This window comes from Oscarella lobularis, chromosome 7 (assembly GCF_947507565.1).
Source record: "Oscarella lobularis chromosome 7, ooOscLobu1.1, whole genome shotgun sequence".
Taxonomy (NCBI): domain Eukaryota; kingdom Metazoa; phylum Porifera; class Homoscleromorpha; order Homosclerophorida; family Oscarellidae; genus Oscarella; species Oscarella lobularis.
The window spans coordinates 684264-696170 of record NC_089181.1 but is presented as its reverse complement, the minus strand read 5'-3'; the positions used below and the strand labels follow the sequence as shown (position 1 = coordinate 696170).

Genomic DNA, 11907 nt, shown 5'->3' with positions numbered 1-11907 from the left:
ACGGGAACTAACACGTTTGAAGTTTGAACTTCTTCTCGATGGCTTGGGAGCTTTCGAAAGAGAATATCAAGCCGTTGCGATCCGGTCGAAAGATGGATCTTCTGGTGACGCGGGAAAAGTCCGAAATCGAAGAGAAACGACGGTAAATAGACGATTCCCAACCTCGAATTCCCTTCATCTTCGATTAGACAATTCGAGACGGAACTTAGCGACGACTACGTCGCCGGACCGACCGATCCGATGGCTCTTCGAACCTGGATGAGGTAAAATAATGCCGAGAAAGTGAAAAAAGCAACGCGAACGAGTCCCGTATGCCGTTAGATACATCATGTGGACCGAACAGGCTTTCCCCGAAGGCAATCCGTCACATCTTGTAAAGATTCTACTCCGATGCATGCGAGGCTACGTCGAAACGAAGCCCGTTCCCGACTCGGTGAAAAATTCCGAGATATTTTTGGACATTTGTCTTCGCGGCGTAAGAGAAAAATCTGATTTTTTAAAAGACTAATTTCGTATTAGACTGAAATTTTTGAGTCGCCACTTGAGCTTTTTGATTATTTCAACTCGAACGGATTCTTCGAAACGTTGGCGCTTTTCTACGAATCGTGGGCGATTATCTTGGAAAAAACGAAAAACCACGTCAAAGCGGAATCCGTCTACAACCTCGGACTCCATCGAAACGCCCAACCGCGTAAGCGTCTGGAACGTCACAAGCTGTAAGTATTTATCCTAGAAAAAAAATATTGATTATTATACTTATAATCATTACGTAGCGAGTTCATGCTTCGAGTGAACGAGGCAAAGGCAAAGGAAGAGGAAAGGAATGACGAAGACCTGTTGGGTCGCATCGCTCTTGGCGGACTTCGACTGAATAAGAAAACGGGAAAAGTTCCGCTAATTCGAACGGGAGCCCAACTTGGTAGAAACTAGAATTAGATAACGTCTTTTCTTCATGTTCCTTTTATATAGGTTCTAGTCAATCTAGTGGCCTTGGCGCAGTTTGCGACGCTAGCAGGAGTCGTGGGCGCGGTCAGTTTGAAGCATTCGAAGATGATAACAAGCGAGACGACGTTTTGCGACCGATTGAGCCGATTTCTCGGTTTCCCGACGCCCAGAGACAAGCCGAAAACGTCGTCAAACCATCGAAATGGACGACAGCGAAGGTTTGTGTAATAAAGTCTTCATAGTGTCTTCTTTAGATGTCTATTGCAGGTCAAAACTCGTCCTGGAGTCGTGATGGGCGCTGGCGCTGCCTTTAACGTTTGTGAGGATCTCGATGCCGCTGTGTATCCAGTGAAAAAAAGAGCCACGAGAGCCCTCAAGTATGAAATCATTTTATTTATTTTTATAAAGTAGGGACTACGTAATTATCTTATCTATTTTTCTAGAGATAAAGTCGTAGAAGAAATGCCCCAAAATCCTCTAAGCAACGAAAATTTTTTCGACGTGAGACATTACGTAAATAATTAATTAAATTCCGTATTGTGACGTTTGCGTCCTAGTCTAACCACGGCTTTACCAAAGTCTCTTTTGACTTGCCACCGGGAATTTGCCTCGGCTACAATCATCGACTCGCCTTTCCAGAAGGACGCGGCGTCAATTTTCAGCCACCTCATTTGGAGCACTTTTCCTTCGAAGAATTGCGAGCGCAGATGCCGAAGTACAAGGTCGACGATCCGCCAAAAGAAGAAGAAGACGACGACGACGACGACGACGACGTCGACTATACGTGCATGATGCTAGCAATGAAATTCCCCGACGCGGAACCGGACGTCGAACGAGACGGCACCATCACTCAACGATTGGATTTCGAAACGCCGAGTCACAGTCGTCGCACCGACGACAGCAAAGATCGAGTAATCATCAGCGTTGCTCGCAGCAACGATTCCCTACCCAACCTCGACACGACCGCCGCTCTGCTTTCTCCGACAATTGAAACGAAGATGGCCTTTAAAACGGTCGTGGATATGTTCAATGCGTCGCCGACCGTGCAACATAGTGGCTTGTTTCTTCAATCGAGTGCGGAGAAGGGACTCGTGTCTTGCGTTAGCGACGGCGCTGCTGCTGCTGTCGCCGCTGCGACGTCGTTTTCGGTTCACGAAGACGCAGGCGAAGTGGCTGGTGCTCTTCCCTTTTCGGTGTACGCTGATCCGAGTGTGATCGAGGAGAACGACGCTTCTCCCGTGCTGGCGCGTCGAGTCGATGAGAGCGTCGTCGGTTCGGTCGACGCCGCAGAGAAACGCGCCGTGTCGACGCCGCAGTATCGCAGTGCTCCTCTCGAGTGGTCTATCACTCGAGTTGTGCAGAAGGAGGCGGTGTCTTTTTCGCCAATGCAAGCGACGCCGACTGTGTTCACTGCAGGGAAAATGAAAACGACGACTCATCGACTGTCCGCGATTCCTGAAGAGCCGTCATCGTATCAAAGCAGCAAGTCGTCGTCATCGTATCAAAGCAGCAAGTCGTCGTCGTCGTCGTCGTCGTCGTCGTCGCAGTCTTTGGCAATCTCTACTCAAAATTCTTTGGCGAGCTCTACTCGAAATTCTTCGTTGTTGACGTCGGCGTTGTCCACTCCCGGAATTTCGTTGCTCGGGCCCGGAAAATGCGTGGATCCGTTTGACGTTGGCTTCTATAACACGATGATGAGTAAAATTTCGTTGAGTCGAAACGAGAAAGTGAGTCGACGCGATTCGCTGAATTTCTTTGAGAGAGGAATATCGAAGTGCGGCGGCAGTCAAATCAGTAAGGAGAGCAGACGATTTTTAAAAAAAAAATTATTTCCTGGGCTTAGGCTTGCAAGTGGACTCGGATTGTCGTATTGATCGACTCTTAACGGAAGGCGGTTTCGCGTCGATCTACTTAGCCACGGAACTTCGAAATGGGGAAGCTCACAAATCCAAGGTCGTCAAAGTAAGACACGATTCAATTGATTAATTAAAAATACGAAGAAACGTAAATTTGTTTCAAGTGCCAAGTTCCTGCGCACGCTTACGAATTTTATATCGCCGAAGTGATTCAGGAGCGTCTGGCACGCAAGGCGGCTTCTCCTAATTTGGTAGAGACCACTACGTCGAACGTGTGACGTCATTATTTTATTGATTTTTTCTAGTTGGCTTGCATGATAAGCTTTGACATGTTATGCATCTACAACGATGGGAGTTTGCTTGTGATGGACTATCATCCGAACGGAACGCTACTGGTAAGAAATAATGGATAGATGTATTGATTTTAAGAGGTTTTCTTAAGGATCTTGTCAACGCTTGCCAGATAAAGAATCATTGCATTAGTCAAGTCGAAAGTTTATATCTTGCCGCTGAATTGATTCGCCTCGTCGAAGCCCTGCACAGCATCGGCATTCTGCACTGCGACATCAAACCGGATAACATTCTTGTCACATTGGACGAGACGTAGGCGAGCAAACTGCAGCTACACGCAAATACGAAGTTTTTTTAGGACTAGCGATTGGAGTGAGGGCTATTGTGTTGATGGCAGTCAAGGCTGGGCTGGTCGCGCGTTCAAACTCATTGATTTTGGCTGCGCTATTGATTTGACGCTTCTTCCGCCAGGAACGACGTTTCAGACTGAGCGCACGTATGCCGATTTCCAGTGCGTGGAGATGCGGGAAGAGAGACCGTGGCGTAAGCAGGTAACGACAATCCAGAATTTTATTCTTGAATAACCTGATAATATTGATTGTTCAGCTGGACTATTATGGCTTGGTTTCGACGCTCTTTTGCCTCCTTTTCTACAGACACATGGACCGCCGGCACCTCTATAAGAAAAAAGATAGATGGACTGTTGCTCAGAAATTTTCCAGGTGCGTAGCCACGTCAAACAATACGTTAGACCTACATTGGTCTTTTTACAGGGGTTGGATGCCGTTGTGGAGCAGAATGTTCGACGATTTTCTGAACATAAGCTCTTGTGACAACGACGCCCCTTTGCTGACAAAGTATAGGGAGGAAATAGAAGATAAGCTTCAAGAACCGTGGGCTACGTTCACGATGAAGACGAAAGTTCAACATCTCGCGAAGATTCTCGTCAGCAACTAACATTTTTTCTGTTCCTGCACGTGCGCTCGATTATTAATTAATTAAGTCAAAGGATATGGAAGACCGTTGTCTTTATCCTCAATATAATTCATGCATACGTTTATTACTCTGTGTAATCTTTTTTACTTACATTTTTTGGATAAGTTCTTCCAGCTCTTTTCTCGACAATTTCAGTAATGAGTATTGATCTATATCACGTGATCTATATTGTCACTAACCGTCGACTTCGTCTTGCATGGGCACTTCCTCTTCGGGAACGGGTACATCTGCAACGCATTTACCACAAAAATCGACGGGAGGAAGCTTCTCCTTCCGCCACTAGTTTGTTACGACGTCGACCACTCTCCTTTTTATCGCGACACGGAAGTCTACGTGGCGGAAAGCAGAGACACGTTCGAACCGGATGTCGTCTGTGCGCACGAACACTCTGTACAATCGAGAAGAGAGGAGGCCAGGCGAAAAAATGCGACGAAAAGGCCCAGTAGTATTGCTGCTCCTTCTCTTTCATGTTGCTGTTAGTTTACATGACGTAATCATTGTCGGTGGTGGTTTATCGGGATTGATGGCAGCATGGCGACTGAAAGAAGCGAAAATAAACGTTCTTCTACTCGAGTCCCATTCGGAATTGGGGGGTCGCGTGAAGACTGAACGTTTTAATGGTTCTACGTCTCATCCTATAAATCTTGGGCCTATGTCGATCACCCGTGGACACGGAAATCATGATCCTGCGATGACTCTGGCAAAACAATACAATATTTCGACGCAAAAAATAGACCATGATAGCGTAGCTGTCTACAATGATGGTGAAGGGCCTAAAGGGTTGTTTTGTGAAACTGGTGATAAAACATGTACCCCGCTATATGAAGAAATAGGGAAAGATATGGAAAAAGTACGGAAGAATAAAATTGGCAATGATCGTAAGTTACAAATTACACATGAAAATGTCTATTTTTGATGCACTTTTAGCTATTCAAAGCCAAAGTCTCAGAGATAGTTTGTATGACATGGGTTGGTTTAGTGGAGGTGGAGACTCAGCTCTGAAGAGGGCCTATGAGTGGTATAATGTCGATTATAAGCATGCGGCGTCCGCTGCTGATCTGTCTGCCTCTCATATGACGCCTAAAGCGTTCGAGAAGGGAAGTACTGAAGAGTTTGTAACAAGCGATGAAGGAATTCAGAAGCTAATTGCAGAAATTGCTCGTGAAATTGATCAGGATGTCAAAGGCAACAACTGTGGCACATCAAAAACTCTAAAATGCTTTTCTAAAGTAACGCGTATTCTTTCCAAACGAGGCAACCCGACTGTCACATTCCAACATACTATCAGTGGGAAACTGTCTAACGTCTCAGCCAAATATGTTTTGATTACAGTCAGCCTTGGGGTCCTTAAACGCGGTCAAATAGAATTTGATCCTCCTCTTTCCGCTGAAAAGCAAAATGCCATACAAAAATTTGGAATGGGAAACCTTACTAGAATATTTGCCCAATTTGACGACAGCTTCTGGAATTTAAAACCATTATTTTCGGGAAGAAAGAAACCCGTACAAAATGTTATTGTAGCATCTTATGACTCGAGTTATTTCAAGGCTCATGTTAATTTGGCAGCGTACAATTCTTCCTGGAGAACCCTGGCTCTATCAGCTACAGGCGTACAATCATCAGTAATTGAAAGGAGGACTAATTCGGAAAACACGGATGTCGTTAACAAGATGCTCTCTCACATGTATGAAGATGACATAAACGGAAAGAAATTGGTCAATTTTAGAGTAGCGAAATGGGAAACGGATCCACATTTCTATGGTTCCCGGTCTTACTGGCCAGCAGGTTTCAAGGAAGTTGACCACGAGTATTTACGCTCTACTGAAAGAGGACGCATTTTTTTTGCAGGAGAAGCAACCAGCAAGGACTTTTTTGGATTTTTGCAAGGAGCAATCTGCACTGGGCTAGATCAAGCGGATGCCATCATTAAACTTCTTCCATATGACCAAAATGGAGCCGATTCCTTATTTCTTGATAACCTCAAAAACGGCTGCAATAATAAGCATGTCATCTGGTGGCAAGTGTGGTGGCATTCTGGCCTCGTTGCGCTTGGCTTATTGGTGGTTTCAGCTGCATTTATAGGAACTATATATGGCATTAAACGTTGCCGACGACAGAATGGAAACAATAATCCCAACATGGACGACATGGACGACATGGACGACATGGACGACATGGACGACATGGACGACATGAACAATGCTAATCGTGAAAATAATTTAGCATGAAGTTACTAATTGCTGATTATTTAGACTGTCAATGATTGTAGCACGTGTATAACTTGTAATGCATATAGCCATCTCATGTAGCCAAGTTAGCATCTATCAAGTGATTCCGAGCACCTTTCCTATTCAGAAACGGTACATCTACATCTTACAAAAACGTCACTGCGGTGCTTCGCTTCTACGTCTTGTAAAAATTCTCGTCAGCAACTAACATTTAATTTATTAATCACCTAAGAATGCTGGTACAGTCATTTGATCTTTTCACTTGAATTTTTCTTTGGACAAGTCCTTCCAGCGCTTTTCCCGCTGCTTGAAGGTTTCGACAATTTCGGTGTCTATAGAAATTGAGTATTGATCTCTATCACGTGATCTATATTCTCACTTACCGTCGAGTTCGTCTTGCACGGGCATTTCCTCTTCGGGAACGGGCACATCTGCGGAAATTTACCAGAAAAATTGTTGATCTTTTCACCGTGGCACTTACGATCGGGAGGAAGCTTCTCCTTTCGCCACTCGTCGGTTACGACGTCGACCAATCGGCTTTCGATGTGAATTTCGGTTATTCTGCTGTCCTACAAAGGGCGCGTAAGAGTAGAACAAGGACTTGATAGGCAATGTTTTACGTCTCCCATATGAATTTATCCGGGAATTCTATATACGGCTCTGGTGGCGAGCAGCGCGAAGTGTTTACGCAATGCGCAGACTCCTCGAAGAAAAAATGCAACTGATGGTCACCGTTCAAGTCCCAATAGTATTGCTCCTTCTCTTTCAAGTTTGAATTCAACGGAAGTCATCATCATCGGTGGCGGCTTAGCAGGATTGATGGCGGCATGGCAACTGAAAGTGGCGAACGTAGACTTTCTTCTTCTCGAATCCCGTTCCGAACTGGGAGGTCGCGTCATGACTAAAGATTTCAGCGACTCTTCGGGCTCGCATCCCATAAACGTCGGGCCCCGATCAATCAGCACCGGAGCGAAATGGATACACGGCGCTTGCTCGAAAAATCCCGCGTTGACTCTCGCGAGGAGATACAATGTTGCAACGAAAAAGATGGACTTTGATAACGTCGCTGTCTACCGTGAGAGCAAGGACGACTTTTGTGCCACTGACGATGAAGATTGTACGAAGCCGTATAACAAAATAGCGAAGGCTTTAGAAGATGTGCATGAGAATCAAGACGGCAGTGATTGTAAGTTACCGTTACAAAGTGCATGTATCCTTTTTATTCTTTTATACTTTTTTTAGCTTCTGAAAACCTAAAAGATCGTTTGTTGAACTATGGTTGGAATAGTGACACTGGACTGAACTCGAATCTGAAGAAAGCGTATCAATGGTATAATGTAGAGTATGAGTATGCAGCGTCTGCTGAAGAATTAGCAGCCTCTCAGACGACGCTTAGAGTGTATGAAAATGAGGGAGGCACTGAAGAGTTGGTAACGAGTAGTGTGACGGATTTAAGAAGCTAATTACCCAAATTGCTGCTGAAATTGGTGTCAAGGAATGCACTGATTCATCGACAAAGGTACGGTGCTCTTCTATTGTAACGAAGGTCAGTTACGGACAAGGGGTGGATCACGGACAAGGGGTGGATCTGACTGTCACCGTCAAGAATGCTCTCACAAATACGATGACTGAAATTGCAGCTGATTACGTTCTGATTACGGTCAGCCTTGGGGTTCTTCAACATAAGAAAATAGAGTTTGATCCTCCTCTTTCCACTGCAAAGCAAGAGGCCATACGAAAATTTGGAATGGGAACCCTTACAACGATATTTGCCAAATTTGAGTACAACTTCTGGTCAAGACAATTGAAACCATTATTTTCAGGAAAAAAGAAGCCCGTACAAAACATCGTTGCAGCATCCAATGACCCAACATATTCGAAAGCACACATTAATTTGGCGGCGTACAATCCGTTGTGGAAAACTCTGATTTTCTCGGCTACAGGTGCACAATCATCGTTTATTGAAAGACAGTCTGATACTGAAAACAAAGCCAACGTGATGAACATGCTTCGTGACATGTATGGACATAGCATTCCAGACTATCCTATCAATTTTCACGTTCCACGCTGGAAAAATGATTCGAATTTCTATGGGGCTTATTCTTTCTGGCCAGTAGACTTTACGGAAAATGACCACGTGTATCTACGCTCGGATGAAAGGGGACGACTGTTTTTTGCAGGAGAAGCGATGAGCAAGGATTTTTTTGGATTCTTGCAAGGAGCAATTTGTACCGGGCTAGATCAAGCGGACGCCATTATTAGTAGTATCGGCGTCAGTAACGTTGGTTCTTCCTCAGTTCTCAATGACGTCAAAAGTGGTTGTAAGTGTGAGGATAGCTCGAGCTGGCGATGGTGGTATTATTTACTTATTGCACTTGGATGTACTTTAGTCATAATAATAGGTTGCATTTGCTGTGCAAGAAAAAAGGCACTGGCCACGAACAACTCAATAATCCGATAAACCAATGATTTGATTGAAAGACAACATTTTGTTGAAGCACGACATTGTGCGCAGTTACAAATTGCTGTTTGAATATTTAGAATTTCTTAAAAGTTTTTCTTTGTAGTGTACGACCATGGTATGTACAAAAACGGCTGCAATAGTAAGCATGTCGGCTGGTGGCATGTATGGTGGCATTCTGTCCTCGTTGCGCTTGGCTTATTAGTGGTTTCAGCTGCGTTTAAAGGTCGCCAACAACAGAATCGAATCAATCCTATCAACATCAATATATTAGGCAATCTTGTTAATCTTGTTAATAATCAAGCATGAAGTTACTAATTGCTGATTATTTAGACTGTCAATGATTGTAGAACATGTACAACATTTAATTGATGAATTACCTAAGAATGCTGAAACAGTAATTTGATATTTTCACTTGAATTTTTCTTTGGACAAGTCCTTCCAGCGCTTTTCCCGCTGCTTGAAGGTTTCGACAATTTCGGTGTCTATAGAAATTGAGTATTGATCTATATCACGTGAGCTATATTGTCACTAACCGTCGAGTTCGTCTTGCATGGGCACTTCCTCTTCGGGAACGGGTACATCTGCAACGCATTTGCCACAAAAACGGATGTACGATCTGGAGGAAGCTTCTCCTTCCGCCACTTGTCGGTTACGCCGTCGACCACTCCGCTTTCGATGTGGATTTTGCCGTCCTACAAAGAGTGCGTACAGTAAGAGCAGAACAAGGGCTTTATAAGCGATTTTTACGTCTGATTTTATCGCGACACGGAAGCGCTCTCCGAAAAGCAGAGACGATGAGACATACCGAAACCGGATGTCGTGTATGCGCAAAATCGAAGACGAAAATGCGACTGAAAGGACCAGTAGTATTGCTCCTTCTCTTTCAAGTTGCTGCTAGTTTATATGACGTAATCATTGTCGGTGGTGGTTTATCGGGATTGATGGCAGCATGGCGATTGAAAGAGGCGGGAGTGAAATGTCTTCTTCTCGAGTCCCGTTCGGAATTGGGGGGTCGCGTGAAGACTGAACGTTTTGGTAGTGGTTCTACATCTCATCCTATAAATCTTGGGCCTATGTCGATCACCTATGGACACGGCAATCGTGATCCCGCGATGACTCTTGCAAAAAAGTACAATATTTCGACGCAAAAAATAGACCATGATAGCGTGGCTGTCTACAATGATGGTGAAGGGCCTAAAGGGTCGTTTTGTGAAACTGACGATAAAGCATGTACCCTGCGATATGAAGAAATAGGAAAAGATATGGAAAAAGTACGAAAGAATAAAATTGGCAATGATCGTAAGTTACAAATTACACATGAAAATGTCTATTTTTATTTTTGATGCAATTTTAGCTACTCAAAGCCAAAGACTCAGAGATAGTTTGTACGACATGGGTTGGTTTAGTGGAGACTCGGCTCTGAAGAGGGCCTATGAGTGGTATAATGTCGATTATAAGCATGCGGCGTCCGCTGCTGATCTGTCTGCCTCTCATATGGCGCCTAAAGCGTTCGAGAAGGGAAGCACTGAAGAGTTTGTAACGAGCAATGAAGGAATTCAGAAGCTAATTGCAGAAATTGCTCGTGAAATTGATCAGGATGTCAAAGGCAACAACTGTGGCACATCAGGAAAGCTAAAATGCTCTTCTCCTGTAACGCGTATTCTTTCCGATTATTCCAAACAAGGCAACCCGATTGTCATATACCAAAATACTAGCAGCGGGAAACCGTCTAATGTCTCAGTCTCAGCCAAATATGTTTTGATTACAGTCAGCCTTGGGGTTCTTAAACGTGGTCAAATAGAATTTGATCCTCCTCTTTCCGCTGAAAAGCAAAATGCTATACAAAAATTTGGAATGGGAAACCTTGCTAAAATATTTGCCCAATTTGACGACAGCTTCTGGAATTTAAAACCATTATTTTCGGGAAGAAAGAAACCCGTACAAAATGTTATTACAGCATCTTATAACTCGAGTTATTTCAATGCTTTTGTTAATTTGGCAGCATACAATTCTTCCTGGACAACCCTGGTTCTATCAGCTACAGGCGTACAATCATCAGTAATTGAAACGCGGAGTGATTCCGAAAACAAAGCTGACGTTATGACGCAGCTTGATGACATGTTTGAAAATTACGCAGGCGGAGTCAAGTTTACAGTACTCGTAGCGAAATGGGAAACGGATCGGCATTTCTATGGTTCCCGGTCTTACTGGCCAGCAGGTTTCAAGGAAGTTGACCACGAGTATTTACGCTCTACTGAAAGAGGACGCATTTTTTTTGCAGGAGAAGCAACCAGCAAGGACTTTTTTGGATTTTTGCAAGGAGCAATCTGCACTGGGCTAGATCAAGCGGATGCCATTATTAAACTTCTTCCATATGACCAAAATGGGGCCGATTCCTTATTTCTTGATAACCTCAGAAACGGCTGCAATAGTAAGCATGTCAGCTGGTGGCATGTATGGTGGCATTCTGTTCTCGTTGCGCTTGGCTTATTAGTGGTTTCAGCTGCATTTACAGGAACTACATACCATGGCATTAAACGTTGCCGACGACAGAATCCAATCAATCCTATCGAACGACGACAGAATCCAATCAATCCTATCGAACGACAACAGAATCCAATCAATCCTATCAATCCTATCGAACGACAACAGAATCCAATCAATCCTATTGACATATCCGACAATGTTGCTCGTGCTAATAATCAAGCATGTAACTAATTGCTGATTATTTAGACTGTCGATGATTGTACAATAGCACGTGTATAACTTGTAATGCATATAGCCATCTCATGTAGCCAAGTTAGCATCGATCAAGTGATTAGTATTTCGAGCACCTTTCCTCTTCAGAAACAGTACATCTTCATCTTACAAAAATTTCACTGCGCTGCTTCGCTTCTACATCTTGTAAAAATTCTCGTCAGCAACTAACATGCAATTGATTAATTACCTAAGACTGCTAGTACAGTTATTTGATCTTTTCACTTGAACTTTTCTTTAGACAAGTCCTTCCAGCGCTTTTCCCGCTGCTTGAAGGTTTCGACAACTTCGGTGTCTATAGAAATTGAGTATTGATCTATATCACGTGATCTATATTGTCACTAACCGTCGAGTTCGTCTTGCATGGGCA

General features: G+C 43.9%; 3 protein-coding genes and 1 long non-coding RNA gene across 4 annotated transcripts; 3 read left to right on the top strand and 1 right to left on the bottom strand.

Moving 5' to 3' along the window:
- Window position 1: 1 nt before the first annotated feature.
- On the top strand, window positions 2-4152 carry LOC136189580 (uncharacterized). The gene is made up of 16 exons (XM_065977585.1): window positions 2-142; window positions 189-263; window positions 322-475; window positions 520-716; window positions 774-919; window positions 970-1163; window positions 1213-1322; window positions 1389-1446; window positions 1503-2739; window positions 2789-2907; window positions 2966-3052; window positions 3107-3196; window positions 3244-3404; window positions 3451-3643; window positions 3699-3814; window positions 3866-4152. Exons 1-16 carry the CDS (start codon window positions 39-41, stop codon window positions 4047-4049), a joined length of 3225 nt encoding a protein of 1074 aa, XP_065833657.1. The 5' UTR covers window positions 2-38; the 3' UTR covers window positions 4050-4152.
- A 154-nt stretch (window positions 4153-4306) lies between these two features.
- Window positions 4307-6442, top strand: LOC136188698 (uncharacterized). Its single transcript, XM_065976467.1, has 2 exons — window positions 4307-4966; window positions 5016-6442. The coding sequence occupies exons 1-2, from the start codon at window positions 4453-4455 to the stop codon at window positions 6314-6316; spliced, it is 1815 nt and encodes a 604-aa protein (XP_065832539.1). The 5' UTR covers window positions 4307-4452; the 3' UTR covers window positions 6317-6442.
- Window positions 6299-6966, bottom strand: LOC136188703 (uncharacterized). Its single transcript, XR_010670284.1, has 4 exons — window positions 6937-6966; window positions 6798-6885; window positions 6700-6747; window positions 6299-6648 (listed from the first exon to the last, which is right to left on the bottom strand). It is a non-coding gene; the product is annotated as an uncharacterized lncRNA (long non-coding RNA).
- Window positions 6967-7007: 41 nt separating this feature from the next.
- Window positions 7008-8906, top strand: LOC136189024 (uncharacterized). The gene is made up of 4 exons (XM_065976865.1): window positions 7008-7033; window positions 7066-7502; window positions 7559-7774; window positions 7879-8906. Exons 1-4 carry the CDS (start codon window positions 7008-7010, stop codon window positions 8775-8777), a joined length of 1578 nt encoding a protein of 525 aa, XP_065832937.1. The 3' UTR covers window positions 8778-8906.
- Window positions 8907-11907: the final 3001 nt, after the last annotated feature.